Source organism: Cadophora gregata (assembly GCF_030347475.1).
Source record: "Cadophora gregata isolate MNR1 chromosome Unknown scaffold_3, whole genome shotgun sequence".
Taxonomy (NCBI): Eukaryota; Fungi; Ascomycota; class Leotiomycetes; order Helotiales; family Ploettnerulaceae; genus Cadophora; species Cadophora gregata.
In genome coordinates this window covers 1,286,742-1,301,165 of record NW_026695926.1, presented here as the reverse complement: position 1 = coordinate 1,301,165, position 14,424 = coordinate 1,286,742, and the positions used below count along the sequence as shown (strand labels likewise).

At 47.1% G+C, this 14,424-nt stretch overlaps 5 protein-coding genes across 5 annotated transcripts; all 5 read left to right on the top strand.

The window, feature by feature from the left end:
* Positions 1-1,140: 1,140 nt before the first annotated feature.
* On the top strand, positions 1,141-2,560 carry ONS95_008961 (uncharacterized protein; the record flags this gene model as incomplete). Its single annotated transcript, XM_058502526.1, has 3 exons — positions 1,141-1,702; positions 1,762-2,176; positions 2,260-2,560. 3 exons carry the CDS (start codon positions 1,141-1,143, stop codon positions 2,558-2,560), a joined length of 1,278 nt encoding a protein of 425 aa, XP_058361455.1.
* A 1,388-nt stretch (positions 2,561-3,948) lies between these two features.
* On the top strand, positions 3,949-4,818 carry ONS95_008960 (uncharacterized protein; the record flags this gene model as incomplete). Its single annotated transcript, XM_058502525.1, has 1 exon — positions 3,949-4,818. The coding sequence occupies one exon, from the start codon at positions 3,949-3,951 to the stop codon at positions 4,816-4,818; it is 870 nt and encodes a 289-aa protein (XP_058361454.1).
* A 464-nt stretch (positions 4,819-5,282) lies between these two features.
* On the top strand, positions 5,283-6,699 carry ONS95_008959 (uncharacterized protein; the record flags this gene model as incomplete). The annotated part of the gene is made up of 4 exons (XM_058502524.1): positions 5,283-5,571; positions 5,627-5,691; positions 5,747-5,983; positions 6,033-6,699. 4 exons carry the CDS (start codon positions 5,283-5,285, stop codon positions 6,162-6,164), a joined length of 723 nt encoding a protein of 240 aa, XP_058361453.1. The 3' UTR covers positions 6,165-6,699.
* Positions 6,700-6,896: 197 nt separating this feature from the next.
* Positions 6,897-7,954, top strand: ONS95_008958 (uncharacterized protein; the record flags this gene model as incomplete). The annotated part of the gene is made up of 5 exons (XM_058502523.1): positions 6,897-6,963; positions 7,016-7,367; positions 7,424-7,565; positions 7,621-7,838; positions 7,888-7,954. 5 exons carry the CDS (start codon positions 6,897-6,899, stop codon positions 7,952-7,954), a joined length of 846 nt encoding a protein of 281 aa, XP_058361452.1.
* Positions 7,955-8,552: 598 nt separating this feature from the next.
* On the top strand, positions 8,553-9,981 carry ONS95_008957 (uncharacterized protein; the record flags this gene model as incomplete). The annotated part of the gene is made up of 2 exons (XM_058502522.1): positions 8,553-8,900; positions 8,947-9,981. 2 exons carry the CDS (start codon positions 8,553-8,555, stop codon positions 9,979-9,981), a joined length of 1,383 nt encoding a protein of 460 aa, XP_058361451.1.
* Between the last annotated feature and the right edge of the window lie 4,443 nt (positions 9,982-14,424).

Here is a 14,424-nt window from a genome sequence, read left to right as displayed (position 1 = left end):
CGATCGTCGATATTCAGTGTGGGATAGAGTGGTATTCCACGTCTTGCACTGTGCCACAGTATTACCAGCTGTTCTCTGCTTTCTTACGAGCTCACCAATTGTATTATTCCCTCAACTCCGCATTACCTGTGGCAGCAGAAGGGGGATCACTAACTACTGCTTCAACCCGCGTTCCCTCAACTGCCGAAAATACAGTGTTCCAGGGGGCAGTGCTGAAGGCGGGAGGGCATCAATTAACGTTGCCTATCCTATAAGGCAGAGGCGTATTCCAGGGTTCCTCGCTTTCGTTTATTACAAGGCGTTTCTTCAGACTATCCACCCCTTGTAGAAACTGTGTTTCGTTTGGCAGCTGAAGGAATAAGACTCAATTGCTAGTAAGGTTCGGTCCTCGGATCTACCTTATGGAAGCGTGGTAGCCTAGGTCAATAAGGGTTGCTATGGACGGCTGTGACGTGGAGCTTTATTTGGCCGATTGAGGCACATCAACGAAAACAATACGAACTGTTCTAAATTTCGACTACGCCTTGATACTTTACTATTTGTCCGTTAGCCTGTGGAGTAGCAAGTAACTTAGTGATAAACTTATCATATGTATTTTAAATTGTTTTGTTCGATTTATATTTCACGTTTTAATATATTCTTGCATATGATTTCTGAGCTAGCAAAATGTCTCAGCACGTCAGTTGAGAACTCAGTCAAGTCAAATTTGGATACTACCTTCTGAAAAGCGGAATGATTGTCTTCATTCTCTCGAGCTCAGAGAATTGGTCACTGCCCATACTAGACTCCTCTTGGGTCGGTTTTGATGAAACTGATCAGCACCAACAGCTTAAACCTCTACCTTACATGACTAAAATCCGGCATGTCAGAGCATAGTTACATAGCTTGAGGCACAGTGAAATCGCGTCCTGTTAAAGCTGTATTTGATGACGCAAAAGTGCAGGGTAATATCTGGAGAACTGAGCAGCTACTTTTCGGCGGTACGCCATAGCCGTCCAAACAGTATTTTCAAATATAACGGAGTTAGTAGGTTAAAGTATATAGAACACTTAGGCCGCAGACTTTCTGCCACCATTAACTATCGAACAACCGGTGTTCTACAAATCTTTTTCAATTCAAAGTCCTCAACACAAGATCGCAATGAAATCACTCCTCGTTTCAGTTTCCCTCTTCGGAAGTGCTGTCTTCGCTCTCGATCTGACCTTCGCCTCTGTGGCCAGTTGTACTGGTAAGGCTCTTCATGGAAGAAGAGACTTGCCCAGTATCTCATGCTATAACTTGACCTCCTACCCCGCTACTCAGTCGGTCATCCTTGCAAGCTTTGAACCTGGAGAAACGGTCAAGTTCTTTTCCGATGCAGAGTGTCAAGATGAAATTTATCGCGCTTCATCTGATCAATGCTATACGGAGACGAACAGGAAGGTACTAGGGTTCTCCCTCCAGGCCGCAAATGATGCAACATCGAGCAGCGCATCGAGTACCGACGTTGCGGTTTATGAGGTTAAGCTCACCAACTTCACAGGCTTATCGCAGTCAAGCCCATTCAACATCGATCTGAACTTCAGCCGTTTCGCGACTGGAGTGACACTTTCCATTGTGGCAGGTCTTGTCGCTATTTCAACAATCGCAACTGGGTGCGTCTTGAACGATTCTACAGATGTGTTGTCTATCTATGGCTGTATAGCGGGGCCAATGTCAACTAGTATGTGCTTAATACTATGCAAATTGACTTATGTTAGCATCACTGACTTCTTGCAATAGTCATTGCAGTTGTTGGGGGATATCTCATCAGTAAAGGAGTCGGCTCTGGTCCCGGCCCGTTGGAAGCCGCTATCAATATGGGCACTGGAACGATCAGTGACCTGAGAAGACGGGAACTGATTGACAGTGCGAATTTCGAATACATGTCAGGTATCATGAAACGGGACCGTGGGGATGGAATCGTTGTCGGTGAGCATGTTGGATTTCAGGGTCGCGACATGGGCAATGGTGTTCAACAGCGAAGCCCTCTTTACGAAATGGACTTCGGTGTTGGGGGCATGTACCACATGGCAGCATTCTTTGACGAGAGATCCAACAAGTTTGTACACCATTTGCACCGTGCGGAAGAATCTGGTCTGAAAGTTCGTCATGATGGCCTCGGCAGACGCCAAATCTCATACGACGATGTTCGATGGTGAGTATACCTGGAGCTTTCCTGCTCCTGCAGAGATGTGCAAAGTGACTTTGAGTCGAAGCAGTACTGATTCAACCATACAGGAACACCAATGGACTCGACTTTGACTACTGCATTTTTCAAGGGGCAACGTCTGGATTTAGCGCAGCACCCACGGACCTCTGGCAGACGGCCTTCGACCAGTTCAAGTGCCAAGTACCAGAGGGAAGTACATCTCTAGAGTCTGATGCTACGAATGTGAACGTGAATCTGTTTAATGAAGCTGCCACTCTTGTTGGGTCCATTACGATTGTTGGCTACAGCGGCACCGACACATCATCAGGCAGTCCTCCCACTTGTGCCAATCCTACCTCGAACTTGAATGAGGATTGCGTTGTAGCTTGAGAGCTCTTGGAAGAGTTTGAAGGAGATGGCATAAGCAGCCAACGATATGTGGAGTGAGAATAAACAGGACTTGCGGGTTGAATTGATTTGGAGTTTCTTTCTTTCACTTTCGGATATCTGCGTTACATAAAAACACCATATCATTCAACATGATTTGTGGTATTCCTGGGACTAGCTTCTTTTTCGAAATTACTTCGGTATGCCAGAAAAAATCCATTCCTTCTGAAATGAAGACATATTGAATTGGTCTTGCCTCGCACTGGTATTCGCAAAAACCGGACAGGGGGATGAATGCGGAAGTTGAGTCCAACCAATTGACATCTGTCCCACTCCAGAGTACCTGCTATTAAGCAAGAGACCTAGCTGGACTGTTTTGAGGTACCATTAGGCATCTACAGGTTACGGCAGTAAGCTTCCTACCTGAGCTGTCAAGCTTTGTGATCTGCAAGTGCTCCCCTTACAGGGGTTTTATGCAGATAACAACTGTAATTTGTCTGTATTTTGTCTATATTCCTAGTAGTAGTAAAATGCAAACAGAATTCAAACAATATCTAGGTACTACAGTTTTATCAAAAGAAATGCAGACAAATTAGCATATGTTAAAAGTAAGTATGAGAGTTTAGGTAACTTAGACTTTTCATGTTTTGATACAAAGTTAAACATAGACCTTTAACTACCTAATTTCGGAACACTCGGAAGGGAGACCTACCTTTAGAGGGAGAGAGACCTTGGAGGGAGACCTCAGAGGGAGACCTTGAAGGCAAACCTCGGAGAAGGGAGGGAGAGAGAGTAAAGGAAAAGGGAAGGGAAGGAAATAGGGGAGGGGTAAATAAGAGGGAGGAAATCAACTTTATTAGTTAGAAAACTCTTAATATACAGATAATAGCCATATTTTCCTTGAATTACACTTAATATTTATTTTGTTATTTTAAATCTTTAAAAATCAATTAGAATTAGAGTTTCTAGCTAAGAAACATATAAACAAATAACTAAAATACAAACAGAAAATATATCTAAAAGACCTGTTTATAGACAATATCTGTAGGAAGTGCAGTTAGTGTCTGTAAAAAAAACTCCCGTAGGCCCGTAGGGTCCCGGCTTCTGATTGAACCCTTGAAGAGGCACAGCTGCAAAACCTGTGGAACAGTTGACGGAAACTCTTTTTGGTAATACTACCTACCTTATGCTGGTAAGCCTCGCCCAATCAGCGACACGTTCAACAACGTCACAAGGTGCGAGTACTAGGACAATTGAGGGACGATCGTCAACCCGCCACACTCTGGCCCATCCATCAGAAGCAAAACAATCCGAGCTGTGCTGTTCATATCCATATCCACCTCACCTCCACATTCCTCCTAACTTTCGCAAGATACCCAACAACTCCCACAATGTCTGCACATACACTACTCAAAGCTTCAGTACGAAAAATATGCCAGCTAAACGAACTCACTAGCCTCTTGAACCCTTGGATCATCACCCCCTTCAATCCACACCTTGCCATCGCTTCTGATTTCCATCCTCTCACAACCATCCTTATTTACAGCCTTCTGGAGCAAATCTCACTCCTCGGAATCAACTATGTAGCTCTCGAACCCTGGACTGTTCTCCTTTGGACAGCTACCACCCACCTTGGCGTCTCCCTGATGTGTCTGGACATGTTTGCAGCTCTACGTCATCGGGAACTCCAGAACACTAGGGAGGAGAAGTCAGACAGTCAGGGATCGAAACCTCGTCCCCCAAAATCCTCCTCTGCTTTTTGGCTTCTGCCACCTGTATTGACAGCTGCGCTCAATAACGCCGCGTTCATACTATACAATCAAACCTCGCAGGCACCGTCTAGACTCAAACAACATTCCAACATTCTCATCCTGTCGACCTTCGCAACACTCTGCTTCCTCGGCTGTCGATTTGCCGACTGGCAGATATGGCATCGAACACGGCGAGGGCTCGATACTACTACCTATCTCACCTCTCTGCTCTATCAGCTTCTTTTGCTTCTTGCAAGAGTGCTTATGAGATGGACTGCTGGTTTCCAGCCTCTGATCTCACTAAAGACTTTGGATGAGGTGGAGGCAGAAGAGAGGTTTGGGGTGCAGAGATATCGATGGGTCAAGGAAATCGGGCTGCAGAGACTGCCTGATTGGGTCATGTGGATTTTACCATTGTTATGCTTCGTTTTTGTCTTGTCGGGGAATTTGCTGTGGGGTCGAGAAGTGAAGGCTGTATGGCGTGGGGGAGGGAGCCGAGCAAGTTCATGATACATTTGTCCTGCCCCAGACCTTGACATGAATATCGATATATATTTGATTCGACTAGTTTGACTCCCATACAATAATAGCATACCATTTTCATTGCGGGAAGCACCATCGCTGGATGGTTAGTACAGGTTGTGGTTGGTCTTTTCCTCTGCGATTGCTTGAAGTCCTTATTCCGACCTTTGAGTATGAATTCAAAAACCTTCTTCTTGCCAAACTGCCACTCAGCGCCACGTCTTGGTTTTCAAAGTACAGTAGACACTGAGAACTAAAAAGCATTCATACCAGGCTGTTGAATCGGGCAAGCTCTTCACCTTCATGACCCGATCAGGTGATAAACAGCCCCTCCAGCTGCGCTACTAAGCGAGGATGGCCTTGGCGTTGTTGATAAATCTCGTCGTCGCGATCTTGCTTCTTTCCTTCTTTCTCTCTTCTTCATCATCAAAAACCAACGCCACTGCCACAACATGGCAGCACCAAATTCTGCCCAAAACGCGCAGAATTACTTGCCTGCTGCTCCTGCTGCTCCTCCCATGCCAGTGTATAATACGATCTTGCACGACTGGGCCCAGGGTATCCATCAACACCCGTGGAACCTGACACGTGACGGCAGAATTACTACACTTGAAGCCATCTATGAACAAGTGATGCGTTACACGCGCTTTATCAATGATCCAGCTGAACATGATCCATTCCACAATGCACCAGCCCCTGTGAAAGCATACCGTGTCGAGCGCTGGTCTTGGCACACAATTTGTGAGTTCACTGTTATCAGAACGCTTTACTTGGGCTGTCTAACGGACATTCGCAGACGGTAGATACAATGATGGCCCGTTGAAATTCCCTGGTGTTGATCCAGAGCCAGAGTGCGTACGGGTATGTCATCTGTTACTTGTCCAAAGTCTTGATAGGTGTATCTAATTTATCATAGTTGCATCTGTGGAACCCCCCGCCGTTTCTTCAAAGACAGCGTGGACAGGTCTCGACTCCAGTGCAAACCACAGCTGTTTTTGTTCCTCAATTTGATGCTCCAGTGCAACAACCTCCACAGATGCAATACCAACCACCGATGCACCCTCCGCAGCAGATGCAACAAGTAGACACTGCTGAAGAACAAAGCAACGGGGACCCTGACGGTGATCTCACCTATGAAGAGCTCCTGATTAATGCAAGTGCGATGAACTGGCAGGTTGGACATGGCTAATTTTATGATTTAGGTCCTGCTGTCACATACACTGGAAGAACTGGCACAGTTGCAACAAGAGGCCTTTGACTTGAAGGCACGACGCGATGCTGCAATTGACGATGGTAGAGGGGATGATGGGGGAGCTGAGAGTTCTTCTCGGTAATCCGGTGTCCTGGTATAGTATCTCAGATGAGTACTGCAAGTCTCTGTTGAGACTGATTTCCTTTTAAGTCTCTTTTGAGAAGTAGTACTCTGTTGAGGCTACTGTTTCCTTTCATATCTCTGTTGAGATGTAGCACTCTGTTGAGGCTACTGTTTCCCCCATTTCGCTCTGTTGAGTTCCAGTTCTCTGATGAGACTGTGGTATTTCTGGCCTTAGTTGAGGTTCCGATTTAAGTATCTATTTACAGTGGATGTAATAAAATTTAACTGTGCCTTATTTCCCACATGACAGTGAATATGTTCGCGCCAGTCATGGCCACGTCCCCCACATAGAGCTGGATCAATCGATGTCCAATTGCCATCCGATTTCAACACACTTTCACTTGGCTTTGGGATCCCCTTCGTCTGTTTTGGCATGCGAGACAGTCGTATATTATTTAGGGGTGGCGACAAAGGTCCCGCAGCAGAATGCGGGGAAATACTGTATTTTAGGCCGGAATGCTCTGCCGACAGTCGACCCCTTGGTCACCAAGGTCGCGAACCATTCTGAGAACATACCTTTCGACATAATTATAGCATAGATCATCGTACCTTTCTTGCTCCAGCCGCTATTATTTATGTGAGAATTTTTATGCTGACGGCTTGAATTCGATCAGCAATTTAACATTACGTCAACTCGTCAAGGAGCAAATCAAATTCTATCAAGAAACCAATTATTCGTTCATCAATCACAATGTCCGAGATCAACCGCTTTGAAGGTCTCTTTCGCCTTGATGGCAAAGTAGCTCTCGTTACTGGAGGTACGAGCACCTCAGGCTTACCTAGTAGAAATTCGTTGACAAACTGTTCCAGGATCACGAGGTCTCGGCCTCCATACGGCGACAGCGTTCCTCCTTGCAGGTGCAGAGAAGGTTATCATCACCGCTCGAAAAGCAGAAGGACCTCAAGGTATTGATCAGGCTGTAGCGAAGCTCAACAAACTCTCGGGTATCAAAGGAAATGCTGTAGGAATCCCAGCTAATGTTTCTAATGAGGATGAGATCTTGCGCTTAGTGAAGCGGATCGAGCAGGAAGATGGAAAGTTGGATATCTTGGTGGCGAATGCAGGTGCAACTTGGGGGAGCAAGTTTGAGGATGCTCCAGATCAAGCGAGTGAGAAAATTTTGAACTTGAACGTGAGAGGGGTGTTTTTGTTGGCACAGAAGTGGGAGATCATTTGCCCTTGATTGTCATTAGCCATTTTGCTGACATTAGGTGCAGATTTGCTCCCCTCTTGGAGAAGTCGGCAAGCCAGCGTGACCCTTCGAGAATTATCATTGTGAGTTCAGTTGCTGGAAAGACAGTTCCTCACACGGGCGAGAATGGAACAATCATGTATGCGGTGTCAAAAGCAGCAGCCACAGTGAGTAGTAGCTCAATGCTTCAAATCATCTTACAGTTCACTGATAAACGTGCAGCATCTAGGAAAGAATCTTGCAATAGAACTTGGACCGCGGAACATCACGACAAATGTGGTCTCCCCAGGATTCTTCCCCAGCAAGCTGGCTTCGGGCTTGATCGATATCTTGGGAGGGACGAAGGAACTTGAGGACGAGAATCCGCGGAAGAGGCTGGGCGAACCTGGTGACATTGCGGGGGTGATGATATATCTTTGCTCACCAGCTGGGAATTACATGTATGAAGGATTCTTTGTTGGCTATTCAATTTACTAATCTCTTTCATAGAAACGGCGTAGACATATCTGTCGATGGTGGGATGATGTATACAGCGGGGAAGTTTGCAAAACTGTGAACGTCTTGATAATCACAGACTTTAAACACCATAACTATGCACTGAGTCTCGGTCCCATATGAACAAGATATTGATAATATAAGGGATGTTATTCAGCAACCCGTCAATATTCACAGGTGTCGCTGGGAATCTCGGGTCGTCCTGGCTAAGACTCGGCAAACTCGGCACTGGCATCTGCGGGGTAGTCCGAAGTCCTCACTATGAAGTTATCTTAAGGAATACGAATCCAATCAGATAATAGTTAATTAAGACGATTTGACAGCCATGTTTGTTCCTCAAAGTACTAAAAGAACAATTTGAGGGCAAATTTTGAATACATCTTAGTTGCCGTTGGAGATCTCATCGATGCGGGGTATGTGCTGAAGCTTCCTTGGCAAACACCGCCGGATTTACCAAGCTCACAAGTATTGTGCCTTAGCCTCACGCTCAGAGAATGATAGACTGACGAAGTAGGGGGAAATCGAGCTTTCTCGTAAACCAAACGTAACAATTCTCCACAATCTTCACGTCCACGACGCAGATTCCTCAGCAGCAATACTGCTTTATTGTCTCAAATCCTCTTGCGACTTTTACTTCAGACGTTGTTGACTGCATTAAAATGACCCAAGGAGAGCGATCTGTGGGACCAGAGGGTCCTGCATTCAATCGAATTCCGCCATGGGTCAAAGCAAAATTGAGTCCCATCGCCATTGAGAAAATCCGAAAAGTATATGACTTTGTTGAAGAAGAATGCATTCCTGCAGAGCCGATCATGAAAGCACAAATTGCCGAAGTTGGAAAGAGATGGACGACTCAGCCACTGATGAAAGAGCTGAGAGAAAAAGCGAAGAGGGCTGGATTATTCAATCTGTTTCTACCAAATCACTTTGAGCAAAGTCCAGGCTTGACGAACCTGGAGTACACATGTTGTGCAGAGCTGATGGGAAGAGTTTATTGGGCTCAGCAGGTATGGTTGCTTTCACTAAAAATGGAGAATTTGCTGACATGAACAGACCATGAACTGTCACGCGCCTGAAACAGGAAATATTGAGCTCTTGGCAAAGTACTGCAATGAAGAGCAAAAGAAGAAATGGCTTCAGCCCCTCTTGGATGGAACGGCATCATCAGCATACTCAATGACAGAGCCAGACGTGGCGTCTTCAGATGCCACTCAAATCGGCTGCCGGATTACACGAGAAGGCGACGAGTATGTGATTAACGGAAGAAAGCTGTACGGAAACTGTATCTGGAACACCGAAAACAAATTCTTCATCCTGATGGGCTGTTCAGACCCAGAAAATTCCAATAAATGGGCTCGTCACTCGATGGTTATCGTCCCGACAAACACGCCGGGCATAACTCAAGTGAGGAATCTCATAATCATGGGATATGATCATGCACCTGAGGGGCATGGGGAATATCTCTACGAAAATGTCAGAATCCCAGTTGAGAACATGATCTTAGGCGAAGGGAGAGCCTTTGAGATCGCACAGGGAAGACTGGGCCCAGGACGAATCCACCATTGCATGCGCTTAATCGGGCAATGCGAGCGAGCCTACGAGCTCGCCCTAATCCGCTGCATCGATACTCGCAAAACCCCACGAGGCAAACATATCGGCCAATTCGACAGCAACATCGAACTTATAGCACAGATGCGACTCGAGATCGACCAAGCGCGTCTCGTCGTCCTGAACGCTGCGGATATCATGGATGTGCATGGCAATAAAGCTGGGCGGTATGCCATTGCGCAGAGCAAGATCTTGATTCCGAATATGGCGACGAGGGTTGTTGATGAGTGTATGCAGATGTATGGTGGGCAAGGGTTGACGCAGCATACGCCGCTGCCGGAGATGTGGACGTATGCGCGGTTTGTGAGGGTTGCGGATGGGCCGGATGCGGCGCATAGGCATCAGGTGGAGAGGGATGAGTTGAAGAGTGCAGAGGGGTTTGCGGAGAGGAATAGGAGGTATAGGAGGAGGTATCTTAAGCTGGTTGAGAGGATGGGTGGGGAGGAAGAAATTTTTTGGGGTGTGACTCCTGATGTGTAGGATAGTTTGATAAGATGTAGTAGTGTTCAGCTGCCCCTTTGAATGAACAGGACATCCAAAGACGACCTGATTAAATTCATTGTTCAATAAATTCTTGATACAACGCTTGATCTATACTTTCTACTGTATTATCAATAGGTTGTCTGTCCACCTTTGCCCAAATATCATAAATAACCACTTGCCAAGACCCTATTTCGCCCCCTTGACTCGCTTGTACTGTCAACAAAATCAAGTCAGCGCAAAAATTACACTACCAGTTGAATTATGCCCACAGCAACGGAATACCTTGATCAGTATCAAACCTTTCCTTTTAGTGCGTGTAGGCACACTTGTCATACTTGGTAACAAGTAAGTCCACCAAGGCATTTAGTCCCTACCGGACAAACCCACAACTTCGAACGAAGCTACAGCTATACCGCAAAGTTCTAGAACTGCCCTTCCCGCTAGCCACCTCAAGTCCACTAACCGGGCTGGATAACATTATCCCACAAAACACATAAATACAAACCGCAAACCATACGCTTCCTTCATCAGGACACACAAACAATTTTTTAGTCTCTGTACAATGGCATCACCAAAACCTCGGAAATTCTTCTTCTCATCAACCCTCGAATTCCTCTTCCCCAAGCGTTTACAATCTATCTTCAGGCCTGGAGTTTTATGTACGTATACGTATCCATACACCCATATATCTCCCACATTCTACCGGCCAATAACTCAAAATCCATCTTCTTCAAGGCTAAACCATGGCGGAAGAACCGAGCAGCATTTCTTGGAGGGGATATTTGGGGATGTTGTGGTACCGGTCGTATTATCGTATATGGAGTATAGCGCTGACTTGGGGCGCTGCAGTATCGCTACTTATTGGGTTTCGTTTAGCTGGTTCGTGTTTTGAGAGGGGTGTGCTGTACTTGTTGGAGGAGAGGGAGAGGAGGAGGAGGAGGAGGCGGGAGGTGGGGGAGGAGGCTGGGCGGTGAGGGATGAGGGGATGAGGGTATGAGGGGATGAAGGGTGAGAGGGGCGAGGGGTGAGGGATGAAGGGTGAGGGGGGTAAATGGTTAGGGGGGGGAGAGAGAGGGTTGAAGGAGGGACCGATGGTGGTAATTGTGGTGAATAGTTTGTGATGGGAAAGATTTGAATTGGGTGGGTTGATGGTTTATTATCTTTCTGAATGTGTATGTCACAGGTGGAAGTTGGCACTTGTCGGGTGCTTGATGATGTGTTCTTCTGGAAGATGAGGGTCAGATGATTGATGGACAATATATGTTGGACCATTTTGCGATGGGGTTGATACCCTGTGCCGGGAGACAGACGGCGCTGAGGTATGTGTGGGGTCCTTGAGCGTGTATTTAGCTGATGATTGGCTCTGAGGCAGCGGTAGGGTAGCTAGCTAGTCGACATTCACCTTCCCATATATATTCACCACACGGCAGATCTCCGATCACGCTCTCTCTCTGCCAGGCAGAGATGGGAAAGCTTAAATGATATCTTCTTCTGAACCTTCCCAAGAAAATTGTAGTACTCTAGAACGCAATCCAGGCGATATCAAGCTGCACAGTCCCTCACGTCCGAAATGAAATCTCGAGTATGTGGTCATTGGGAACAATTCCTGAATCAAACCTAGGATCATCGGTGAAACTCTTCATAAGTGTTCAGCATATCTGCAGATTCTGCTACTGATAAGCTAATCTCCTACACACGATCTCGTGTTCCTTGGTAAATTGACGAGTTTCATGCGTCGTTGGCTGACTTTCAGAGGCCATCAGACGCAATTTTGACAAAGTGGCCAGCTCCTTATGTTTATTTGACGGTCAACTGATACCCAGATCCGGGTGACTCGATGATCACTCTCTTTTCTCTACAGAAGCCTGGGACTCTTCCCTTCTGTTCGATCCTATTGAGAGGAGCATTACCCCAAAGGGAAAGGAGAATTTCTACATAATCACGTGTCAGACTTATGAAGCACGATCAAGGGAAGCCGATGAATTGCTTTCGAAGCCGTACCATTAGCACACACTAACTTCTTTGTCAAGATAAAACTTCGAACGAAAATGAAATTGAACCTCGGAAATTGGCTCGTCTCGATGTGGCTGTGTGGAGTCGAATAGCAGTCGCTGTGCACTTCACTGAGGACCCAGCTCTTGTACTAAGACAACACCAAGTGACCTGAAATTCAGAGAGCCATGAGGATGAAGATGACGGAAGTGACCTTGGCTATCTTGGCCATTTCTCTTTCTCTCTGTTTTTCCGGATGATGCCCAGGTCATCGAAAGATTCTTGACTCTGACAGGTTCTGGACTCAAGAGTACACTCCATATTTGGGACGATGGCCAGGATGGTCAACGAGGAAGGTGGATATTTGTTAGCAATGTAACGTCTGCTTCTGCTCCCAATTTCCATGATTGCAAACATCCTCGGATAAAACAATTCGCAGCAATGATGAAATCCCGACTTTGTGGTAACCCATCAAAACTGAGCCGTTGCTTGGCTTGGTCCCAGAAACTCAACCGAGCAGACGATGGTCTCGGTGAATCATGGTTCAGGGTCCTGTTGAGACATGGATTCTACCGAGGCTGTCTGTTTTCGAAACTGAGTTGTCGTGAAATTACTGAAATGTCTTATATTTTTTGTCTCTCGCTTCAGCCTCTGTAAACACCAATGTCACCTCATTCGGAAGATCCGGCAGCCGCATGAGAGAAGTGCCGTTGACTTAAGTTACGCTGCTGGACAGCCAAAGCCGATCGGGGAATTGGAGTCTCGTTTCGTCAGCGAGAGGGGATCGTAATTTCACAAAGTCCACCATGATGCTGTTTCTGGATTCTCTCCAAACTTGTTGACTTCAAAATGTGGAGCCGGCAAAGACGGATGCCCGGATGGGGTAAAGAGTGATCTTCTCGTATCAGTGGAGCCAGCATCCCAGCATCCCAGCAAGCACTGCAAGCAGTCTGTTATCACAACGCCAATCCGGAAACGGCGTCCAATGACAGAATCCTTGATTCTTTTAGTGAGGGGCAGAGACTTCCTCTTGAGCCAATTGACGGTCAATAATGGGACGGCGGCCGGCTTGGCTTGGCTGGGCTGGGGTTGTGATTGATCGGTTCCTGAGATCTGAGCCGTGTACAAGTCGCCTCAACCTTGCGAGGACAACAATTTTACAGAGTTTCCCACCCCTTTCGAAAGGAAAGAACCTTTATGCAAGTTTGCATAAGCTGCATATCGAGTCGGGGCTACTCTTCTATGGTTGGCCAAAACGGATGAGTTTGCAACTGTGCAAACCTTCCAGCCACTGAATTTTCCCTGTTTCTGCAGAATCTTCAACGGTGCTTCCACTCGAATCCAGCGGTCGTCTGATAGCGGGGTTGATAGTCAGGAACTCCCGCCTTATGAGAGGCTCACAGTCATCCATCCCACGCTGGAGAGATGCGGCAAGGCGTGCCACCCCGACTCGAGCCTCCCTCCCCCTCTGCCTCTGTCATCCAAGGCACAGGGGGGCTGGTGACGATCAGTCAAGCGGCAAGCCACTTGTTGTAATCGTCCTGCATGTAAATTTATCTTCCAAGGCTCGCTTGGTTGCCAGGCCACGCCGTCTCCCTTCATTAACTGGATGCGGGCTAGACGAGGTCAACAACGTCGGGCGTTTCGGCGCGACATTTACAGTACTAGCAGTAGTAGTCGGCTCGATGATGGGATGGATGGAAATAGCAACAAGTACTGTAGTAGTGCAAGTAAGGGATGGAGAAGAGAAGCCTTGAGTTCGGGCGAAGAAAGTTTTCTCCCTCCATCCCGGCTCGATGACGGACGATGACGGGAATCACGGGATGTGTGGTAAGGCCGATGTGGGCTGGGTGGGCTTGTGGGCTTGTGGGGTGTCTGCACGCACTACTGTACTGTACAGTATTGGGCACTGGCCGTTTGACAGTCCGTTGCGTTGGTTGATGAGGTGGGCTCGGTGTCGTCGGTGGGGACTTGCCTCGATGGAATAATCCACCTCTCACTACTCAACTCAACTCAACTCAACTCAACTCAACTCAACTCAACTCAACTCAACTCAACTCAACTCAACTCACCTGCAACCTTGAACTCATCCGCTTCGAGCAAGTTTTGAGTTCCAATTCTCCAGGCCAGCCTCCCAGCTCCTCCACCGGCAGTCTCCCGTGTCCGACCCACCAAACAACGTTCTCGTTGGCCCGGCAAGATTGCAGACAGAACTCAATTCTTGTCTTCTTCAAATTTCCCTCCCCTCGTATCGAGTCCTGGTTTGCATGGGGCCTCTGAAATTTCTCATCTCTGTGTCTCGTCTCTCCCCGCGGCCTGGTAAGAGACACAATAATGCGACTTCATGTTCGGGTTGGAGTCTCGCGGGTCTCGACTCGATAGCCAACTTCCACGGCTCTGATTTCACGGTTGGTTCAACAAACAAAGATGGGTCGGGTCGCTCTTTCT